This window comes from Pinus tabuliformis, chromosome 4_2, assembly GCF_031772625.1.
Source record: "Pinus tabuliformis cultivar Carrire ecotype Pingquan chromosome 4_2, CPIR1, whole genome shotgun sequence".
Classification (NCBI taxonomy): Eukaryota; Viridiplantae; Streptophyta; class Pinopsida; order Pinales; family Pinaceae; genus Pinus; species Pinus tabuliformis.
Genome location: NC_142304.1, coordinates 987,231,679 through 987,254,125, shown reverse-complemented (window position 1 = coordinate 987,254,125; position 22,447 = coordinate 987,231,679). Strand labels below are relative to the sequence as shown.

Below are 22,447 nucleotides of genomic sequence, written 5' to 3'. Positions count from 1 at the left end.
ATAGCAGTTTCTATAGTATTCCTTTAACAGCAGCTAATAATTCTTCCTGGGCATGCAAAGTCTTCCTAATGAATCTTCCCAACATTTGAGCATTGTATTCACACCTGGGTTCTTGTCATAGGTTGCAGTAGCAAGCCCAGGTTCCTCTACTCTCATTTATTGTACTTAGATTTACCCATATTAATATAATGGCTCAATATTTTTGCTCATCTCTCAGTGTTTAATGTGTATGGTTGTGTATTTCTGAATTCTATAGCTGTAGCTAGTTCTTTGCTTCTATTATCTACTGTATTTTTCTGTTTGGAATTTTACATTAAATCTCTAAATCATGCTTTCAGTTTGGCAAGGGAAGTTGAAAATAAAAATATGGTCACTAGAAAATTTGTCACTAATAACTATAGAGAAAATTATACTCCCTTTCCTAAACTGTCGAAGTTAACTCCTTAGCAAATGGATGAAAGAAGAGTAAAGGGACTATGTTTCAACTATGACAAGAAGTATAGTAAATGGCATAAATGCACTGAGAATAAATTATTCTATATAGATTGTGAAGATGAAGAACGAGAAATGGAAACTTCATAAGATCCAGAGCTAGAAGAGACTACTCCAACAATCTCTTGTCATACATTGGCCAGCGTCTGTACTCCACAAACTCTCAATATAGAAGTATATTTCAAAAAGCAAAGGCTAACAATATTGATTGATTCAGGTAGTACCCATAACTTCACCAATTACAAATTGACAATAATTCTTAATTGCCTTACATATCCAACACCAAAATTTCAAGTGATGATTGTAGATGGAGGTACCATAAATTGTTCAGAGAAGTGCAATAACATTAAGTTGAATATGGGGGAGTATTTATTGGTTAGTCCCATAATTGCAATCCAAATGGGTGGTGTTGACATTGTATTAGGGGTCCATTGGCTATAATTATTGGGAATAGTGGCCCTTAATTTCCAAGATCTTTTCATAATATTTTTCTCAAAAAGGAAAGAAATTGAGCTCGGAGATATCCAAGGAAAACCCAGTAAAGTGATAAGCTCTAATAACATGTCAAAAGTGATAAAAAAAATGGACACCAAGGTGTAGTTGTACAATTGTGTTCATTAGATGTTCAAACATCTATATCCTGTGCACTAGTGGATCTTCAAAAATTTATCAACAATCATGCTAAGGTATTTGGAGAAATGCCAAAGGGTCTTCATCTTGTTTGAGATCATGACCATGCTATTCATTTGCAAGCTGGAAGTGTAGCACCTAAGATTAGTTCTTACATGGATCCACATGCAAAAAAGAGTGAGATTGAGCATATGGTTAAAGAAATGTTAAAATCAAGCATCATTCATGGCATATGTGTCCAGAGTAGGGACAACTCAACAAAATATAATCAAAGATAAGTTTCCAATTCCTGTTATTGATGAATTGTTAGATGAATTGCATGGTGCAATTTTCTTTATTAAGTTGAATCTTTTTTCTAGATATCATCAAATCATAATGACGCAAGAAGACATTCCCAAAACAACATTTGGAACACATGAATGTCATTATGAGTTTTGGTTATGCCATTTGGACTTACAAATGCACCTCCAACATTTCAAAGCTTGATGAATTCTATTTTCAAACCCTAACTTAGAAAATTTGTGCTAGTGTTTTTTGTGGACATACTAATTTATAGCAAATCTTGGGAAGAGCATGTACAACATGTTGATAAGGGAATGGCCAAACCCCAATACCTTGAAGAATTATTGCAAATTTGTCAAGAATTATGGTCAAGTAGCAACGCTTTTAACAAAATTATTGAAGGAACCATTTTCTGGACTAAAGAAGCAATGAAAGCATTTGAAGAACTTAAAGAGGTTATGTGTACAACTCGCTTTGCCAACACCTAATGTCACAAAAAAATTCATTGTGGAGTGTGATGCCTCAGGACATAGCATTGTTGCAGTTTTGATGCAAGAAGGAATGCCCCTTGCCTTTGAAAATAGTGAACTCAGAGGAAAGAACTTACCTAGACTCATCTATGAAAAAGAAGTGTTGGCCTTGTTACCGCAAAATCTAGCAGGCCTTGGAGAGGGAAACCCTACAAGACAGAAAGCTAGAGCAAGTGCTATCAATGGAGCAATGGCCCACTATTATCACAGCCAAGGACCCCTGCTCTTTATCGATTTTCATTGATGAGAGGAGTCCAGGTAGGATAGGATCGCGTATGAAAGGTATTCTAGGGTTAAGGTATAAGGTGATATGATAGAATCTCTCAAGAAGTCTCAAATTTATGGCATAAGGCTTCAAGAAGCAATATGTTGGAATTTCTAAGTGTAACTGTTAGAAACCCTTCACGTACTTTCTGATTTATTTTTGCCTACTTGTTTAGATTAATTAACAAGTTATTTACCATGTAAATACTGAAAATAAATACAAGTACATGCTCAACACATTACAGATCGTCAACTGAAGTAAACAAACAAGCACACAAGTGACACCGTTGTTTTTGGACTAATGTCCTCGGAAAAACCCAATGCAGGAAAACCGGTGCAGCTATCTAAGGGTTGTAATTATTAAGCAGTTTCAAAATACAATCTGGTGCCAAAATTGGCTCACCCAACAGAGAAAAATCTTGGCAGTAGTACCTCTCCTTCGGAGACAGATGCTCCGGCTGAAACCCTAGACAAACACTCCGACAGCTCCTTAGTTTCAATCTGCCCCACGAAAACCCTAGTGTCAGCCTCTAGGGACTGCGTCAGCCCTTTCTGGCCCAACGTCTGCCAAACGTCACTCTGGCTTAACCTACGTCAGCCTCTAGAGGCATTGTGTTAGCCCTTAGAGCCTCTGCATCACCCACGCTGGCTCTCTGAGGCACTGCGCAGCTTTTGGCTGCCTCTGCGTGAGCCCTGGCAGGCTCTGTGCGAACCTCTGGCTGGCTCTGCGTCCCTCTCTCCAGACTACTGTGCTAATCCTCCCGGTACTATCTCTGCCTCTCTGCTTCTGTATTCACTGCCCTCAGCTGCAACTCTGATCACTCTCTCAACATTCTCAGCAAACCCTGCCCCAGAAAGTCGAAATCTTGATCAACTCGATGCGTTATCCAAGTGACCCTCAAGCCTCCTCTTATACTTTTCTCGTTGACAAATCAACGACCGAGATTAAGTCCCTACTCAACGACTAATATTAGATCTGGCTTGATCCATGACTTTTGGACCATTCTAACATAGTTTTATATTAATTCACATTAATATTTTATTTTCCCTAAGTTTAGACTTAGGGACTCCATTAAAAATATTAATTATTTTAATATTTCCCAAACTGTTTAGAATCTGCCCAAACCCTTTCTGGGTATTGGAGATCTCATCTGCCTTAGCCTCTCCACTAATTTTCGTGGCTAGAGCACATCTGATGCTATCCCAAATCAACACTCCCTCTTAGCGAGGACTGTGCTCTAATAATACTCCTCACTGAGTATCACCCTGATCATCCGGTATAGGTCCCTGTGGTAATGCTAGGCCTGTTGCCCATCATCAGCATTGCTGCATCTCGTACTGCTACCCATGGCCCTGCCACTGCCACTGTTGCATCTGTACGGTAGCTCCCTCTTATCTTGCTGCATTGTGCTGCCCATAGTACTGCCACTGCTAACTGCTGCACTACAACTCAGTTACTAAGAAGTAAGTAACTGATCTCCCAACTCTGACATCTCTGTCAGGCTAGAGACACCCACAATGCCGAAACTCCCTCTGTCGCTGACAAGTGCTCCTTCTCTAATCTCTGCGCCACTGTAACTACTCCATGCATCTCGCACTGTTGCACACCTTTTTGTGCCATCCTGCACTGGTGCAACACTCCCGTGCTTCTCGCATTATTGCCTCACGCTGTCCTGGGAATCCTGCACTGTAGCTCCCTCTGTCGCTCCAGCTGCATCTGTCACTACTGACATCTGTCAGTGCTGCTACTCCTCATCGGGGCTCCTGTAGCAAGGTATAATCCAAGAGGCTGGGTACCTCGAGGATCCTACCCCTCATCGTCGTAGTTCGTCTGACTACAGCTCGATGTCTCCCACTTCCGCTCAAGTGGTGTGTGTGTACTCATGGCATAGTCATCGTCTATCTCCACTTCCTTCTTTGCCCTTGCTGGGGAAGCCTTGGTCTCGGGGGCCTCTCCCTTGCTCTTCTTCCTTGGACACTGGGTCGCATAATGAGCCAGCTCCCCACAGTGGAAGCATTTGACCTTATAGAGGTCCTTCTTATTCCGTTTCTCCTGCTTTCTCTCAGATGCTAGGGCAACATCCACCTCCTCCTCCTTCTTGATTTTGATCCCCTTGCCGCTACTTCCTGCCTTGCTCAGCCTTCTGATCTCTTCTTGGCAAAGAGCCACCCACATTTCTTCCCGATTTGGAAGGGTCGCCCTGTGCAGTATGCTCTAGACAAACACCTCCCAGTCTTCTGAGACTGCGTTCAGGGCTGTTCTCACCCTCAATTCTTGATCTGGCGTCGCCCCTATGGAAGTCAGATAATCCCAGATCTCCTTCAATCGACCGAGGAAGGTGTCGATTTGTTCTCCGTTCTGCATTTGGTATGACCGCAGCTGATTTTCTAGTAACATCCTTCTCTGCACAGAAGTATGTTGGTACAATTTCTTTAGGGCCTCCCACATCTCATTTGTTGTGTCCTTTTCGCCAATATGTGGTACTACATGGTCCTTGACCCCGTCAAGGATGATGCTCTTGGCCCTTGCCATTACCTCATCGTACTTGTCGTTATCAACTAGGATCGCTATCGTCCAGTGTTGATAATATCGGTATCGGGAAAATATCGGCGAGGGTCCGGAAAATATCTTATCGGAAATATCGGCGAAAATATCGGCAAATATCGGCAAGCATAAAAAATGCATAATATATTCATTTTTTTTCAGATTTCTAAACATATAAAGCAATAACAACATGAAATAAACACATTGGCACATAAATATGAAGAAAACACTGATATATATGATGTCAAATAGAAATGATACATCAAACTTCAAAGGCGATACCAAATCCTGCTGATCCCTGATAGTGATAAATTGATAATTGTCCAATCAAGGACTCAAACAAAAATTAAAATAACATCACATATCCTACTGATCCCTGATAGTGATAATTGTCCAATCAAGGACTCAAACAAAACAACATCACATATATAAAAGTTTAAAAGTATTTCATCATCATCAGTTATAAACTTATATGTAGCAAAAGTTGCAAAACAAATAAAACTAGCAGCTATCTATCTGAGACCATTGGCCTCTCCCTAGCAGCTTTCTTTCTGTCTTGTTCAGCAATTGCTTCACGAGCTTTTTGTATAACCTCTGCACTAGAAACCATACAAGGCATCACATCTGGTGCATCATATGCAGAGAGTTTAGCCAGATGGTATTTCAATCGTGTAATCCCTCCTGACATCTTGGTCCCACACAAGTTGCATGATATAAGTGCCTGATTTACCCCACCAACAGCCTCCCCATACTCCCAAAATGGGTCCAAAGCTTTTGGCATATTTGACATTTGTACTTGTAGTGAACTAATTCAAACCTAGGGCACAAAAAAAACAAAAAATTGGCATTAAATGAGTATAACTATACAGTGCCCAACAAACACTCAAGAAACTATTTTAATTTTTAAAGCAACATCTTCATGTTCAGAATTTAAACAACAAAAGCAAGCATAAAAAATGCATACTATATTCATTTTTTTCAGATTTTTAAACATATAAAGCAATAACAACATGAAATAAAGTTAATAAACACATTGGCACATAAATATGAAGAAAACACTGATATATATGATGTCAAATAGAAATGATATATCAAAGGCGATACCAAATCGTGCTAATCCCTGATAATTGTCCATTCAAGGACTCAAATGTGGAGAACCAATACAAAATAACATCACATATAATAATAAAAGTATCTCATCATCATGAGTTACATGTAGCATAACAAATAAAACTAGCAGCTATCTATCTACTGCCCTCTCCCCCTTTTACGGGAAAACATGATGGGTTGTTTGTCAGGCCTGCCCCTAGTAGTAGAAGGCCCTGACACTGCCTCTGCACCTAATGTCAAATAATGAGTGATAGGCATGGAGCTATGCTCTCCTATATCTATAGCAGATGGTGTTGATGCTGATGCTCCCGCAGTGTCCTCCTCCAGCTCCTCCTGCTCCTCCTCTAAGTGCTGCTGCTCCTCTGACTCCGAGTCCTCCTCTTGCTGCCCCTGCTCTAATGGATCATCTGCCACTGGCTCCTCCAACCATGAAGGTGACTCCTCCAATATGGGCTCCTGAGACTCCACCCTCCACGGAGACAATACATCAATATTGTCTAAGGAAATGGCATCTGGATCCATTGGTGATTCTATTTGCCTCACTCGAAGTCGGATGTTGTAATGCACATACACCAAATCGTTGAGGCGTGCGAACTCCAACCTGTAAGAGTGTCAAAAAAAGTAATGAGTCTTGACTCTTGACTCTTGAGTCTTGACACTTGAAGGTCATAAATTAAAAATTAAAAATTACAATAAGTGTAATTGCTCAACTGAAGGCTTGAGTTCAAAGTTATACCTGTTGCGCTTTTTGGCGTGTATTTTCTCAAATACACTCCAATTGCGCTCACACCCTGAAGAGCTACATGTTTGACTCAAGATTCGCATAGCCAAATTTTGCAAATTTGGTACCCTTGCACCATAGCTTCGCCACCAAAGATCTACAACAAAATAATGAAATAAAAAATTCAAAAACTTAAAAGTTAAAACATAATTAAATTCAAATTTATAATTTCTAATGAGTGATGACTTGTCACTTACGTGGCATGAAGAGGGCCCTTTCCTTAATGGCATTATGAAAGCCAAATAGGCCAACACAATCCTGATAATTATGTATCTCGCGGTTGATTTTGAGACGAACCTCAGAATCAGGTACCATCCTCTCAATACAGGAATGGAGCCCTTCAATCACCTCGCCATCAAAACGAAAATTGCATTTGTATGCAAATGCAGGGTTGAGGAAGAGTGCTGCTGCATGAATGGGTCGATGAAGCATCCCTGTCCACCGACTATCGATCACATCCCATAACATCATCTGCCTATTAAGGCCAGCAGAACCCTTGTCTGCATAATAGGAACGAATGGCCTCCTTGGCCCTATCCATGGCCTCATACAAATAAGGCATTGCAGGCTTCTCTCCATCCACCAATCTAAGAACCTTTACTATAGGTTCGCTAACTGCACATGCTTCTTCTACTCCACGCCAAAATGTCTCAGAGTACACCATTTTTTCAATGGCTTTCCCATCAGGTCTCCTGCTGTATCTACAACCACGCCAATCATTAGAGACAAACATTTGCTTCAACTCGTACTGACATCGAAGCAAAGACTGAAGAGTAATAAAGGTTGTGGCAAAACGTGTGATGGCAGGACGCCGCAACTCCTTGTTTCCTGTGAACCTCCTCATAAGGCTAAGAACAATAGCATGGTTATAAATAAACTTGGGGATGCTCCTAGCCATATGAACTGCCTCCTTGATGAAGGAGAGTTTCCCCATATCCTCAAGCAACAAATCAAGACAATGCGCTGCACATGGAGTCCAGAACAATGTGGGATGCCTCTCCATAAGCATTCTGCCGGCAGACACATAATTAGCTGCATTGTCTGTTACGACTTGCACCACATTCTGCACACCAATCTCCTGAATGAACCCATCTAACAACTCACATATCGTTGCTGCATCTTTGATATGTTCTGATGCATCCAACGATTTAATAAACATGGTACCTTTAGGACAATGTACCAAGAAATTTAGAAGGGTCCTACCCTTCCTATCTGTCCAACCATCAGACATCACTGTGCATCCAGTGACTTCCCATGTCTGTTTCAACTCCGCCAATCTAGAGTTGATGTCCTCTTTTTCTGCTTGAAGAATTGGCCCCCGCAACTCCTCATATGTGGCACTTTTGTACCCTGGGCCCACAACAGCAATAGCATCACACATTGGTTGCCAAAATGGATTGGTTTTTGTGATGCTGAGAGGTAAGTCGCTCCAATAAATACACCTCCCCATGACTCTATCTGCTTCTTCCTTCTCCTTTTTTTTGACAAGCGATTTTATGCCAGGTTGTGCTCCAGCTCCTGTTCGTGGAACAAAAAATGATGACCTCGCATTCACACTAGCATGTGATGGTGTGCCAGTTGTGGAGCCCCTCCCACTAGCGCCAGTAGGGCCACTACCCTGAACATCAAAATCATGAGAAGATATCCCAAGGGATCTACCTGCACGTTCAGCTTTGTTTCTTTCCACCTCTTCCTTCTTTCTGTCCTTTTCTTCAATTGCCTCAAGAGCTTTTCGTATAAGCTCCGGACTAGAAACTCTACAAATGCCAACATCATGTCCAGGGAGTCTAGCAAGATGGTATTTCAGTCGTGTAACCCCACCTGTCATCTTGTCCCCACACAATTTGCATGAAAGATATGCACGATTTGTCCCACCATCAGGGATCCCATACTCCCAAAATGGGTCCAAGTTTTTTGGCATATTTGTATTTTTGTATTGCTGTTAGCCGCTAACTCAAAAGGAAACCTACAGCACCAAAACAAATTTGGAATTAGTAACTTAATAACTTATTAAGTAATATATAACCCTTGTTTTTTTAATATATAAATTTATAAAATTATGAAGAAAAGCTCTGACAGCAATCAAAAACTTAAAAACTTATATTTATCTAAGATCTAAAAGAAATTAGGGGGAGTTGTTCCATCAAAGTCACTTGGCAGTTTCATCCAATCCTAATTACATAGTCGATGATGGGAGGACTTTCCCTCGATAGGAGACTTGGTGTATGGCTTATGACATAACCAACTATTGTTTTCTCACTACTAAATCAACATCCCATTGGCAAGTAAACCTATATAGGAATTCCCCTTTGTCCTTTCTCATTTTTAGTGGACTGTAAAGTAGCAGGGCACCATAACTCCTATCAAATTTTGGGAAAAGTATTTTAGCGAAGTTGGCACAATGGATATGTCTTACAATAATAGTTGCATCCAATATTTTCAACACAGTTGAATCAATTTGACAAACAAGACCATGGACAAAGAAAAGAAATCAACATAAATTTTGGGCCAATAAGTGTATATCTCTGTATTAATGAGTAGAAATAGGTGGCTGGACTCAGATTTTATTTTCTTTCGCATCCATAAATAGGGAGAACACTATTGGTAATTTGGTAGCACATTATCAAATTCAGAGAACTGTTTGGACTCTATACAACAGGTATGTAAGTTTGTTGTATGTGGTTGAGAGCTAAAGATATATCCCAATTGATTAAATTTTTTGATCTAATGTACTTTCCCTTCAATGAATGTTGTTCTCTTTTTAACTCTATTTACATATTGCTACAATTCAAACCCAAGTGAACTGTGACACACAGAGAGAAGGGCTTTTGCTGTCCCAATTGTACCATGTATAAACTTTGGGCTAATAAGCAGTTATATAGTTGAGTGTTCTGTAGCTTGAGAAGAAAGTCGCAAGTGATCAATCCGTCACACCAAGTCTCCACACAGTCCTATCATTGATCCCTAAAGCAACTGGATTAATCAAGATACACACACCTAATTGGTCTATCCAAAAGGCCGAGCTCTACCTTGAAGTATTTCGAATCTTGTTGTTCCAGATTTAAGAATTGATCATTTACCTTCAGTTGACAATATCCTGGACTGTGACATCCTGGAGCAGTTTACTTCAACGAATCTCAAACAATAAAGGCACATTTGTTTTGAGGATCTGTCAATAATAAATATTACTCCAGCGTTATCAACAACATTTCATCTCTTCAGGCATAAGATTGTTTTTCATCAAGGTAAGCCTTATTTGGCATATATATATATATTATATATATTATTTTGGATTTGTCTTGTGTCCTTTGTTGCAGGTAGAAGAGATCACATGGAGATGCATCCACAGGTCAGATAATTTATAACTCGCATCTGCATTTTGGATTTGTATTAGGCATAAGTAAAGTCACATATAGGCCCAATTTGTTTAAGAATTTTGTCATAAGCCTAATTGCATGTAGTCAAGGGTGATTTTCTTTTATTTTGGGAATTGGGATTCGCTTGGGAATATTCTCTATTGCACAATGCAGGTATAAGCATTCTTCAAGAGAAGAACATTCTCATCACCTACAATATCTACTGTCTCTCTAAGCAATGAATTTTCCCCAACAACTACAACCCATCAAGCAATGAGACCTACAGGACTGTCTTCATTTCAGTATATAGCCACACCATTAAAGACAGGGTGGACACATTATCAAAGGAAGCAAGGCACAATCAGTAAACAGTGAAGACTAAAGAAGAACTCAAGTAATGAAGCAGTGAAAGGACAAACTATCAGTGCATCAAGAACAAAAGCAAATCATTATCACTTCTACAGCAAGTTCATCACAGCAGCAAGAATAGTTAGAAGTTTGAAGTATTCATCATCAGCAAGTCTCTTCAATGGAAACTAAATCAACGTTGACCTCAAGGCTCAAACTATGTCTTGTTTGTAGATGGGTAATTCTCTATTATGGCTTTAAGGCTTATATGATCTGCTGTAGTACCCTTGTTGCATAAGTAGTGACATACGCTTTTGTTCAATTTATTGCACATGTATACATGTCATAGGCGATCTTACCTTACCTTGATAGGTATTAGAAATCTGGTTGGAACGAATGAAAATAATAGCACTCAGACAGGGAAGGTTATCTCTAGTGAGGGCATTTGGAGTCTAAGCTTCTACACTGTCCTCAACCTTGCGGCTTGCCTACGATCATATTTGACCAACTCCATCTTGGTCTTGTGCTCCTCTGCGTTAAGGGACTTTGATTTTACAACAATTATATATATAATAATGAGAACGAAAATCTGCTGCCGGCATACCTGTAAACCGGAACCCTCCTTCGCAGCAAACGCTCGGGCCTCCTTCGCACCGTCTCCAGCAGGCAGCTCTCACGAAAACCGGAAAACGAAATCGCATTGGTGAACGGTGAAACAACCCTAAACCCAATTTATAAAGCCCGCCGACGATATTTACCGTCGTCGCGCGATATTTAACAAAATATCGCCGAAATATCGTTAATATCGCGATAAATTAAAAATCGGAAAATATCGCGATATATACCAGCCGAAATTTCGTTTGAATGTAAATCTCGCGATATTTACGATTTTCGCCGAAATATCGGCGATATTATCATCACTGCTATCGTCCTCAAGGCGAAGTGCTTGACACGATTCCTGTCTAGAACGGATAAGATTCTGGCCTTCCAGACTACGAAGTTTGAGGTTCTGTCTAGCATGTCCTGGTCTCTTACCCCGTTCACTACCATCTCGCTGCTCCCCTACTTCCCACCTAGAAGCTCTTGGTATGATTCCCCTTGAGCCTCGATTTCCCTCTTGGAAACCCTTCTGCCAATGTCAAGATGCACCCACTCTCATCGTTTGTGCAGTTGCACTACTGATCCGGATTTCTTGGCTAGAAACCCTCGGTAGCAACTCCCTCCTCCTTGGCCTTGCCTTGTTAGGTACTGTTCTAACTACAATACCCCACCAGCTCGACTCTGCAACTTACCCACAGCCTCCTAAACCCCAGCAAATGAAGGTTATAGCTCCTAGGTTCTGCGCAATCCCGACACCAGCAAATCAACTTCCTCAGCCAACTGCGTTAGCCCTCCTGGCCTCTGCGTGGCTCTGCGTGAGCCTGTCTTTGCCTCCCTCAGCCTTTGTGCAGCCTCTTCTTGGCTCGAACTTGATGATGCAGGCACTGCGTTGCCCCTTCCTTGCTGCTTCTCTGCTAGGAACAACTTTTGTCACTCGGGACAGCTGTTTTCTGCAGCTACTGCTCTGTTGGGCTGATGCCCTCAGTTCTCTTGTGATCTGCAACCATGCTCTGATACCATGTTGGAATTTCTAAGTCTAACTGTTAGAAACCCTTCATGTACTTCCTGATTTATTTCTGCCTACTTGTTTTGATTAATTAACAAGTTATTTACCATGTAAATACTGAAAATAAATACAAGTACATGCTCAACACATTACAGATCATCAACTGAAGGAAACAAAACAAACACACAAGTGACACCGTTGTTTTTGGACTAATGTTCCCTGAAAAACCCAATGCGGGAAAACAGGTGCAACTATCTGAGCGTTTTAATTATTAAGTAGTTTCATAATACAATCTGGGTGCCAAAACCAGCTCACCCAACAGAGAAAAATCTCGGTAGTAGTACCTCTCCTTCGGAGACAAATGCTCCAGCTGAAACCCCGGACAAACACTCCGACAACTCCTGAGTTTCAATTTGCCCCACGAAAACCCCAGCGTCAGCCTCTAGGGACTGCGTCAGCCCTTTCTGGCCCAACGTCACTCTGGCTTGGCATGCTTAGCCTCTGGAGGCACTGCGTCAGCCCTTAGAGCCTCTGTGTCACCCACGTTGGCTCTCTGAGGCACTGTGCAGCTCTTGGTTGCCTCTGCATGAGCCCTGGCTGGCTCTGCGTCCCTCTCTCACGGCTACTGCGCTGATCCTCACGTACTATCTCTGCCTCTCTGCTTTTGTATTCACTGCCCCTTAGCTACAACTCTGATCACTCTATCAACTTCCTCAGCAAACCCTACCCCAGAGAGTCGAAATCTTGATCAACTCGGTGTGTTCTCCAAGTGACCCTCAAGCCTCCTCTTATACTTTTCCAGTTGACATATCAACGACCGAGATTAAGTCCCTAATCAATTGCTAAGATTAGATCTGGCTTGATCCATGATTTTTGGACCATTCTAACATAGTTTTATATTAATTCACATTAATATTTTATTTTCCCTAAGTTTAGACTTAGGGACTCCATTAAAAAAATTAATTATTTTAATATTTCCCAAACTGTTTAGAATCTGCCCAAACCTTTTCTGGGTATTGGAGATCTCATGTGCCTTAGCCTCTCCACCAATTTTCGTGGCTAGAGCACATCTGATGCTACCCCAAATCAACACAATACATTTCTATAAGATATCGAGGAATAAAATGCACAAGACCTGTGGTTTCGTGAATTTGCGTGGTTCTAGCTACTCCCAGGATCAAGGAAATAAGAAGAAAAGGCTTCTTGTGATATAATTCAACAAGTACTAAGCTCATACGATCTTCAAAAAAGTCCCCAAGTTGAGGAAGCATAGGTAGTGTTTCCCTCTTAAGACAACACCTAGGGCAAAAGATTTTATGGAGAAAGCTTAAGTGGATGCTCACCAAACTTGAAGGTCAAATAACCAAAACCCTTAGCTTGATCTTTAGGCTCTCAAGTTCTCACAAAACCTCTCCCAAGGAAATTTACTCTAAGCCCTAGTTAGATGTCCTAGCCTTAAGAGGATCAAAATTTTATGAAGAAAATTATGCATGAGAAGTGAGATTGATCACGAAGGACTTGGATTAGTGCCTTGTCCTTTGGCCATATGGAGTCTAGGCCCAAGATAAGCTAAATCGCTTCTAAGGAGGCTAAAATTGATGCCCTATGTATCAACTTTTAGCATTTACCCACTTTTAAGGAGAATGTTATAAATGATTCCTCCACTAGGAACATTCATTACATGTTATACAATGAATAACATATGCAATTCTCAACTAGATAACCTTTCAAAAATTAATTTTCAACAATTAGGGCACAAATTAGCATAATCTAGAAGCAACAATTCCATATATTAGACAATTTCAAGATAAAAGTTCATCAACAATAAGCCCTTACAAGATAACATGTAGTATATCCATCCATTATCCAAAGAAATAGCTCCAAAGACGATCCAAAATAGCTTTCAAACTTCAAAATGCATCCAAACGATCTCGAATAGCTAAGAAGGAACAAGTGTGAAATTCTCTAAAGAGGTCAAATTCTCCAAGTGATGATGACAAGAGATTAGAATGATCTCTCTCCAATTTATACATGTCTAATGATGTCTAATTTAGCCTAAAAGCCCCTTCATGTTGTAAAATAATGGGAAAAACTAGGTGAGGTTACAAGGCAAACTCATAGCTAATGTATTGTTGGAAATGCTGAGAGGGGGCTTGTTGTCACTAAGATTGTACAGGCACCGCGACAACGACTCTGGGTGAGGGTTGTCACTCTGATCCCTGTCCACTTCGTTCTAGCTGTCTCCCAACAACAAGCTATGGGGGGTAGACCTTATGGAAATGAGATGATGGAAGACAAGTTGGAAACCAACTTATTTGGGAGACACAGTTGAGTGGCGTAGCTACTCGGTTTAATTGACTTAAGGATTCAATTTGATTTGGATACAAGACCAGTGCTTGATGGAGTCAAAATTCTTGCTTATTACAAATCAAGCCCAAGTAACCGGATGGGCAATTGCTGCTTAAATGATCAACTAACCTATATGAAATGCAAGTCCTAAAATCTAAGTGTGATGCAAGGATCTTGGTTAGTTTTAAATTATATGCCTAGTCTAAGTGGAACCTGCCTCTTAACTGTTTGGAGATCAGTCTTTAGAGTAGGTTGTGGGATGAACGCCAACGGGAACCAACGAGAGGCTTGATTAACGATACCTCCCCCTATGTTCCAACCACCCAGTGCCTCCGATGCTACAGAGACTGTGGCTTTGACGACTGCAAGGTCATTGTGTTAACCACTAGAAAGGTGTTGAATCCCTCAAGCTAGGTGAGAGAGGGTTGTCCTAGGAGTCTATCAACCAAGCTTATGCTTGGAGGTAAATTATTAATGCAAATTAAGCCTAGAATGCTTATGCAGAGATGATGAGTGAAATTCTTAGTTAAGATTGCTTAAGGTTTAAGTACTTAAGTTATGATATTTCTTTATGACAAGAGTACTTGTAAATCAAATGCAATCTTACAACCAAGAAAGTGCCAATTAACTTAGTGTGAAAGTCAAATCCACAAGATGCCATTCGCTTAAGGTATTCAATCAAAAATCTTATGCTACGATAATGAGATGCTCTCTTAGAATCAATGTTTTAAAACCGGAACTGGTGACCGGACCGGTCCACCTAATGAACCGGGTTTCGAACCGGAACCGGTCGAATCGGGACTGGTCAGGTCTAAACAAACCGGTTTAAAAAAATACATTAAATAATTATTTTTTAATGAAAAAAACTATTTTTAAGATTTAAAACCATGATTCCAAGCCAATAGAAACAAAATATGCAAGGTTTTCTCATCTATATACCATGTAAAGGTGAATATATCAAAATGGCATCGAGTGCAATACATATCCGCAACAAAATACATAATCAATGAGGCTCTAAATGGCCTCTAGAGTCCGAAAACAATGCTCTAAGCTATGGGGTCACTGAACTACTACAAGTCTACATATCAGTGATCAACAACATGATCACTCCTCATCATGATCAAACTCATCACCACTACTAGACAAGAGATCATCAACATGAGCTACATAAATAATATGCCTCCGAGTTTGAGGACTCCTAAAACTCCTCTACAACTTTAGTAGTAGTAGCAAAAATAGACATCAAAACTACAAATCACTGATCAACATGGTCACTCATGAAACTCATCATTGATTCAACGCTACTAGAAATACATAAACATCATCAACAAGAGATACATGAACATCATCTAGCTCAAAGTCTTCAGACTTGGATTGCTCAACCTTATAACATGATATAAATTGAAAAGGTTTAACATGCCTAACCAATGATTTTGGTTTGAGTGAAGGGTTCATCTCCTCAACCTTATAATATGGTAGAAAAAGATTAGTGTGCCTAGCCAGTTGTTTTCCTTTGAGTGAAGGGTGCATTCTTGTTAAGGCCATGGTAGAGGAGTTCAACAATCAGTACCACCAACATCAACAAAGTTCAACAATCAATGCCACCACGATTAAGGTTCTTAAAGGGCTTCATGCTCTTGATTAAATGCCAATTTCATACCCTCATGCATGATAGAATCAAATGGAAACATTGCAAACCCCCAAACCATGAAATCCTGAAAACCATTAAGTCCGCTGAATTTTGAGCGAAATCTAAAATTCTAGTTTCTCCATATGAAATCCAATGAGGTTGAAACCACTCTCAAACAGCTTGAGTCATTTCATGTTAATGTTAAAAATTTAAGTAAAATGATGAAAATGAAAATTAAAGGAAATGTCACTTTTGTGGGGGTTATATTTGCCCTGGCAATAAACTGGCTGATTTAGGACAAAACTGACCGGTTTGACCACAAACCGGCTGGATAGGGAGAAAAAAAGCGAAATTAGGAGGTAAACCGGGTTTTTAAGCCGGTTTGACCCGGTGGGCTTGCTAACCGGCCAGTTTGACCAGTTACCCGTTCAGATCGGCTGGTTTTTAAAACACTGCTTAGAATAGAAGCCTTCAAGTAAAGAATACTTAGGTGCCACAGGATCACAATTTGTTCAATGATACTTGATTAGAACAAGTTATGCCAATAAGATCACAAAAGCTCTTAACCAATATTCTTCAATGATCAACCAACAATAGAATGGCTGTAATTCACAAATTCACTTAAGAGATAAAATTATGGATTAAGTGCTTGAGTGAGTGAATTTATTAGATGTGAGATTATGTTAACCTTGAAAAACTCACAATGAAACCACGAATGTTAGATACTTCCACAATATCAATGCTAGCAAGAGTGTAAACCATGAAAGCACTTATATAATTTATATTCCAATGTTCTCTTAACGAGCAAAAAATGAATGATGTGACAGTGGTATATAAGTCTTATGACAGCAGTATTTAACTATGAAATCAGTGAGCCAATTAATGCCAAATGTAAGGAATAGAAACCCAAATGCCAAAATAAATTTTCCAACCAAGATCTTAAGTAATTTGGTCTTCTTATGATGCAATAACCAGTGTTATATCAGACCTTTAATATGCGGAAATATCAGAGATAACAGTCACCCAGATTGTGCAATTTAATTTAAAACAAAATGCCCAATGTGTTCAATTAATTCTTCAATGAGTTAGGCCAATTATAAGTTAATTTTAGGGCACTTAAACAAGAAATTTTACCACTGTTATGAGTTAGTTTACTTGCTGAAGTAAAACATTGAGGAAACAAGGGTTAGAAGATCAAACCCTTAGGCCTTAGGCCTTGAAGATCACTTGCCAACTTTGCTTAAAATTTTCAAATGATGATGCCACCTGAAAACACAAATTTCTGAGCCAATTTCTCTGCAAAACACACCACGTATTCAGTCCCAAAAAATGAATTTACCCACAAAGATGGAAGAGAGGTCAAACTAGGGCCAAGGAGGGCCAAAGGAGAGGGAAGAAAAGCCTGAATAGGCCCACGACAAGCCTATAAGGTTGCTAGACTATAAGGTTGCCGTCTAGCTGAAGGAAGGGGCTGAAGGGAAGGAGGATGCAGGACGGAGGGTGGAAGAGGGAGACAGAGGGTTGGATGGAGAGGAAAAGGAGGGCCAAGGGCAAGGGAAGGCCCACAAGGTCTGCGACCAAGGGAAAGAGGGCAAGCTGAGGCCCTTAAGAGCTATGGCCAACCTCTAAGAGGCTGAAAAAGATGATGCAGGCCCTTAAAAGGTTGACGCTGACCAAGAGGAGGATGATGTTGGCGTAAGAGAGGCTGGATCTGAGCCCAGGAGGAGTGAAACTTGAAACCCCGGCTGTAAAATTTTTTATTTGCTTCATATATGAATTCTACTGCAAATTCTTCAACGGCTAGCCCTACAAAAACTTTTAGAGGCTAGATCTTACTCTTAAGGGCCTAGATCTAGCTCTATTCCACCTCTTCTTGCTTGATCACACCTACAAAAATAAATTCACAAATGCCCAATACCCCAATATATACAAAAATTCTGAATATACAAGGCTTTTGAAAGAAATTTTGAGAAATATTGTTTTTTAGAATTTTTTTATAAATGGCTAAGTGTATTTCTAAGAATTAATGCAAGGTACAACCTTAGCGAAATTAAATAAACCATATAAATATTTGGAGTCCAAACAAGGTCAGCTTAAGTCCACAATTTGTGAACTTGGAGCCCAAGGACTGGGGAACCTGCAAACATTATATATTTTCTTCAAGAAAACTTGTTAGACATATGACGAATCAAATCACCTAAGATAAGCCCAAAATTTACCAATAGAATGATCTTATCCCCATCTATTGAAAAATATACTTTAAAAAATATTTAAGCACAATATAGGAATGCCCATACCCAACACGTACCACAAATTAGTAAACAATAAACACCATGAACTGCACCCCAAAGTTTTTATTATGATTCAAATAATGTTCCCAGCAGGACAATGGTGTTACTTCAATTTTTCTGCAAAATTTCCTTAGCCAAACATTTGATGGCTTGATACACAAATGGCTCTTTATGTATAGATAAATCCTCCAAGTGGAAAAATAAAGGCTCGTTGGCTTGATCCTCGTCAAAATAATCTTGGCTGTCGAAAAATATTTGATCAACTTTTAATCTCTGTTGTTGAAATAATTATTTTTGAGGAATTTTCGAATTTCTCATTTAAACTATTTTTTATTAGGCTAATTTCCTCAAAAAATTGATTTTGACTTAACCACCAAGGTCCATGGTGGGGGACCTCCAAAAATTAATTCCTTTGAGACCCACGAATTTTTCCACTTGGAGAATTTAATTTCTCTAGACATTTAATTTTGACTCTAATTAATTAAATTTTTGGCTTAGGATTTTATTTATTTTTGCCAGAAAATTTAATTAATTGACACTTGAGGGGATTAATAATTTTTTCCACCCTCTAATATTTTAGCCATGGTGTTTAAGTATGAGGGACCATGCACTAAAATATTTTTTACATAAGATTTTTACAATTCAACCCTCAAAGGGGGAACACCCATTCGGTATAGACCCTCAAATTACATACCCAATTCTGCGACACAATATGATCTAGTAGACCAAGTGATTTGTAATAAAATAATTTAACCAATTAGCTTAAATTATTCCCAAATCACTTTTACATAAGACTCAACTAAAACACTAAGACTCACCTAAGACTTTGACGAAGAATTCCATCCTAGCTTTGGGGTGAGGTTGGAGGGAAAAACTCTGACGACCATCCGTTTTTATAAACACAAAGGAGTCAATGAGAGGAAAATCCTCTTAGGATGAAATTTTTGCCAAAATAATAGGCTTACCTAGGTTGTTACATACACACATGGTCTCACTAGCATCATTTATATTATAAATTTGCAGAATGGGTTTACAATTATTCAATAAGATTGATGACTGATGATCTGATCTTTTGAAAAATTTTGGAATGTCTGCTTCCTTGGAACTTTGACAAAAAGTGTGCAATAGGGTTGAATCATATTTCCCTTCAATTAGTTAATTTTTAATCTTCAGAGCATTAAATTCACATTAGCATTAGATCAAACATAAATCAATATCACATCACATGAATAGTAAACAACACCATTCACAATGCATGACATCAAGACAATACACGATATTTTTGGGTGGAAACCTTTCTAGGAGAAAAACCACCAAACACTTCTTAATATATGTCTTCAAAATTTACATCAATTAGGAAGCTCTAACTTCCAAGATTTATCAGCTCCAACCCCCTGTTTTATAGGCTCTAACCCCCTGGTTTATAGGCTCCAACCTAAAGGACGCTCCAATACCCTGATTTACCAGCTCCCACTGGAAATATGCTCCAATGCCTTGGCTTACAGGCTCCAACCTGAAGGACACTCCAATGCCCTAATTTACCAGCGCCAATTGGAAGGACACTCCAATACCCTACGCAGGCTCCAACCTGTCCTAACACCAACTTGCCACCCTGAAGTGTTCTCGGGCTCGAACCTGCTCTAGCACCACCTTGCCACCTTGAAGTGTTCTCAAGCTCCAACCTGAAGGAGTCTCCACTCTCTTGCCTTGCACCACCTTGCAACCCTACTCAACAAGCTGCCACTTGCCTTGAAGGATCTAACCTCAACTCACCACAACGGACCACAATTCACAATTTTCAGATTGGATCCACCTATGTTAAATATCAAAATAACACCAAAACAATATGTTGTCTCTGTTGATTTATAACACTGTCATAAGGTCATCAACATTTGCTCAAACCCTAGTAGCATAAGTAACTTTATTAGGTCCACTAGCAACATTAACAACATTAGCTCTCCTCAATAATATCAAACCCTAGTGTCATGATTCCTTCCATATACATTCAAACACATCAACCATACCAACCTCAAATCCAACCTTTGTCAAACCTTGGTAGTAACAAGCTACCAATCAACATATACTTGCAACCCTAGCTCAATAACAAACCCTAGCGCAATAACAAACCCTAGCGCATAGTCAATTTTGCTCTTATGGCTAACCTTCACAGTATTTTTGAGCCTCAAACATATTCAGAGGCTAAGGGTACATCTGAGTGGGAACATGCTATGGAAGCAGAATTTCAGAGTCTTCAGAAGAATCACACATGGACACTTTCTGATCTTCCTGCAGACAAAAACCCCATAGGCTGCAAATGGGTGTATAAAGTAAAATACAAAGCTGATGGAACCTTAGACAAGTATAAAGCTCGGCTTGTGGCTCGAGGATTTTCACAGAAGGAAGGCATCGACTATGAGGAGACTTTTGCTCCTACAGCCAAGATGAGTACCATAAGGCTTGTTCTTGCCCTAGCAGCTCAGTTCAATTGGAAAGTTCATCAGATGGATGTAAAAAGTGCTTTCCTAAATGGTGATCTCCAAGAAGAAGTCTACATGACGCAGCCTCCAGGATTCAAGGTTGCTGGTCAAGAACAGAAGGTGTGTCGATTAGTTAAAGCAATCTATGGACTGAAACAAGCTCCTCGGGCTTGGTACATGAAAATTGATCAGTACCTGACAGATCAGGGTTTTCAGCGGAGTCCATCTGATGCAAATCTGTATATCAAGCATACTGGTGATGATATCTTGTTTGTAGTTGTCTATGTGGATGATCTTATCATTACTGGCAGCTCTGCACATTTGATCCATGGGATCAAACAAGATCTATGCAGAACTTTTGAGATGACAGACTTGGGACTTCTTCATTACTGTCTGGGGGTTGAAGTGTGGCAGACTGAAAATAAGATCTTTCTTTCTCAGTCCAAGTATGCCAAAAATCTTGTGGAAAGGTTCAGAATGCAGGATTGCAAACCGGCCACGACTCCTATGGAACCAGGGCTCAAACTTTCAGCACAGTCATCCTCTCCTCTTGTGGATGAAACTTTATTCAGGCAATTAGTGGGCAGTCTCATCTATCTTACTGCTACCAGACCGGACATCAGTTTTGCAGTAAGCTACATTTCTCGCTTTATGTCAGCTCCTAAAGCTGATCATTGGATAGCAGCAAAGCGGGTGCTACGATATGTGCGTGGTACTTCTGATTATGGCCTCTTATATACTCGCAGCTCCAATCCTATTCTTAGTGGCTACACTGACTCTGACTGGGCCGGTTCGGTTGATGACCGTAAATCTACAGCTGGGTATGTGTTTAGTCTAGGATCTGGTGCTGTTACTTGGACTAGTAAGAAGCAACAGGTAGTGGCTCTCTCCTCAACAGAAGCAGAGTATCGGGGAGCAGTTAAGGCAGCCTGTGAGGCAGTTTGGCTTCGTCGTATGCTTGCAGATATGCATGTTCCTCAGACAGGGCCTACTTCTTTGTTTTGTGATAATCAGGGAGTGCTCAAACTTGCCAAGAATCCAGTATTTCATGAACGAACAAAGCATGTGGAAACTCACTGCCACTTCATTCGACAGCTGGTTGAAGACGGCTCAGTTCAGTTGCACTATGTTCCCACAACAGAGCAGCCAGCCGATATTTTCACCAAGCCTCTTGGTCCTGATAAATTTTTAAAATTTCGCGGGTCTATTGGTGTTGTAAATAGATTGAGCATTAAGGGAGGGTATTAGAATATATCTCTATTTAGTAATGCTCAGTCTTTTAGCTGTTTCTATTTTTATTCTTTTAGCAGTTTCTTAGATGAAACTGTTTGTTCTATATTCTACATAGAAACCTGATGTTTCTATTATTGTAAATATCTTTGTATTATCATTGAGCTGTTAGCTCCAGGTTAATGTATTCATTTCAATATTCTTTTACATGCGTGTTTCGCACTGTTTTAAAGAAAACCTTCAATATTCGACCTCCTTCAAGATATGGAAGACTACCCTAGCCGCAAAATCGAATTCAAATAGGACATTGATTTTTATTTTTTTTGTATCTTGTGGAGGAGCTCCATCTGGTATCAGAGCTTGGCAGTCCTCGGTCCGTCTACCGCTGCACCAGTCACATCCCTATCTCAGTTCTTCATCTGTTTGCGTTTCTTCATCTGTCCACTATCTTCATGCACCATGTCCTGTATCCATGCTGCTCCATTTGTTGTCTCTGTTCCATTCAATTTCCCCCTCCGTTGTCTCTG

General features: G+C 40.0%; 2 protein-coding genes across 2 annotated transcripts in view; one reads left to right on the top strand and one right to left on the bottom strand.

Annotated features, from left to right (window-relative positions):
* The window catches only part of LOC149172983 (mRNA export factor GLE1-like), a 197,409-nt gene that overhangs the window by 121,808 nt on the left and 53,154 nt on the right, over positions 1-22,447 (top strand). The gene's annotated exons all lie outside the window — the stretch shown is intronic.
* LOC149172984 (uncharacterized) lies at positions 4,962-9,541 on the bottom strand. The gene is made up of 3 exons (XM_089424473.1): positions 6,832-9,541; positions 6,590-6,731; positions 4,962-6,454 (listed from the first exon to the last, which is right to left on the bottom strand). The coding sequence occupies exons 1-3, from the start codon at positions 8,552-8,554 to the stop codon at positions 5,992-5,994; spliced, it is 2,328 nt and encodes a 775-aa protein (XP_089280599.1). The 5' UTR covers positions 8,555-9,541; the 3' UTR covers positions 4,962-5,991.

Coding starts and splice junctions, on each gene's coding strand:
- LOC149172984 (XM_089424473.1), bottom strand. CDS start 8,554: ATGCCAAAAAACTTGGACCCATTTTGGGAGTATGGGATCCCTGATGGT. Junction 6,732..6,831: donor AAGGGCCCTCTTCATGCCAC/GTAAGTGACAAG, acceptor ATTTTGTTGTAG/ATCTTTGGTGGCGAAGCTAT. Junction 6,455..6,589: donor CACGCCAAAAAGCGCAACAG/GTATAACTTTGA, acceptor ACACTCTTACAG/GTTGGAGTTCGCACGCCTCA.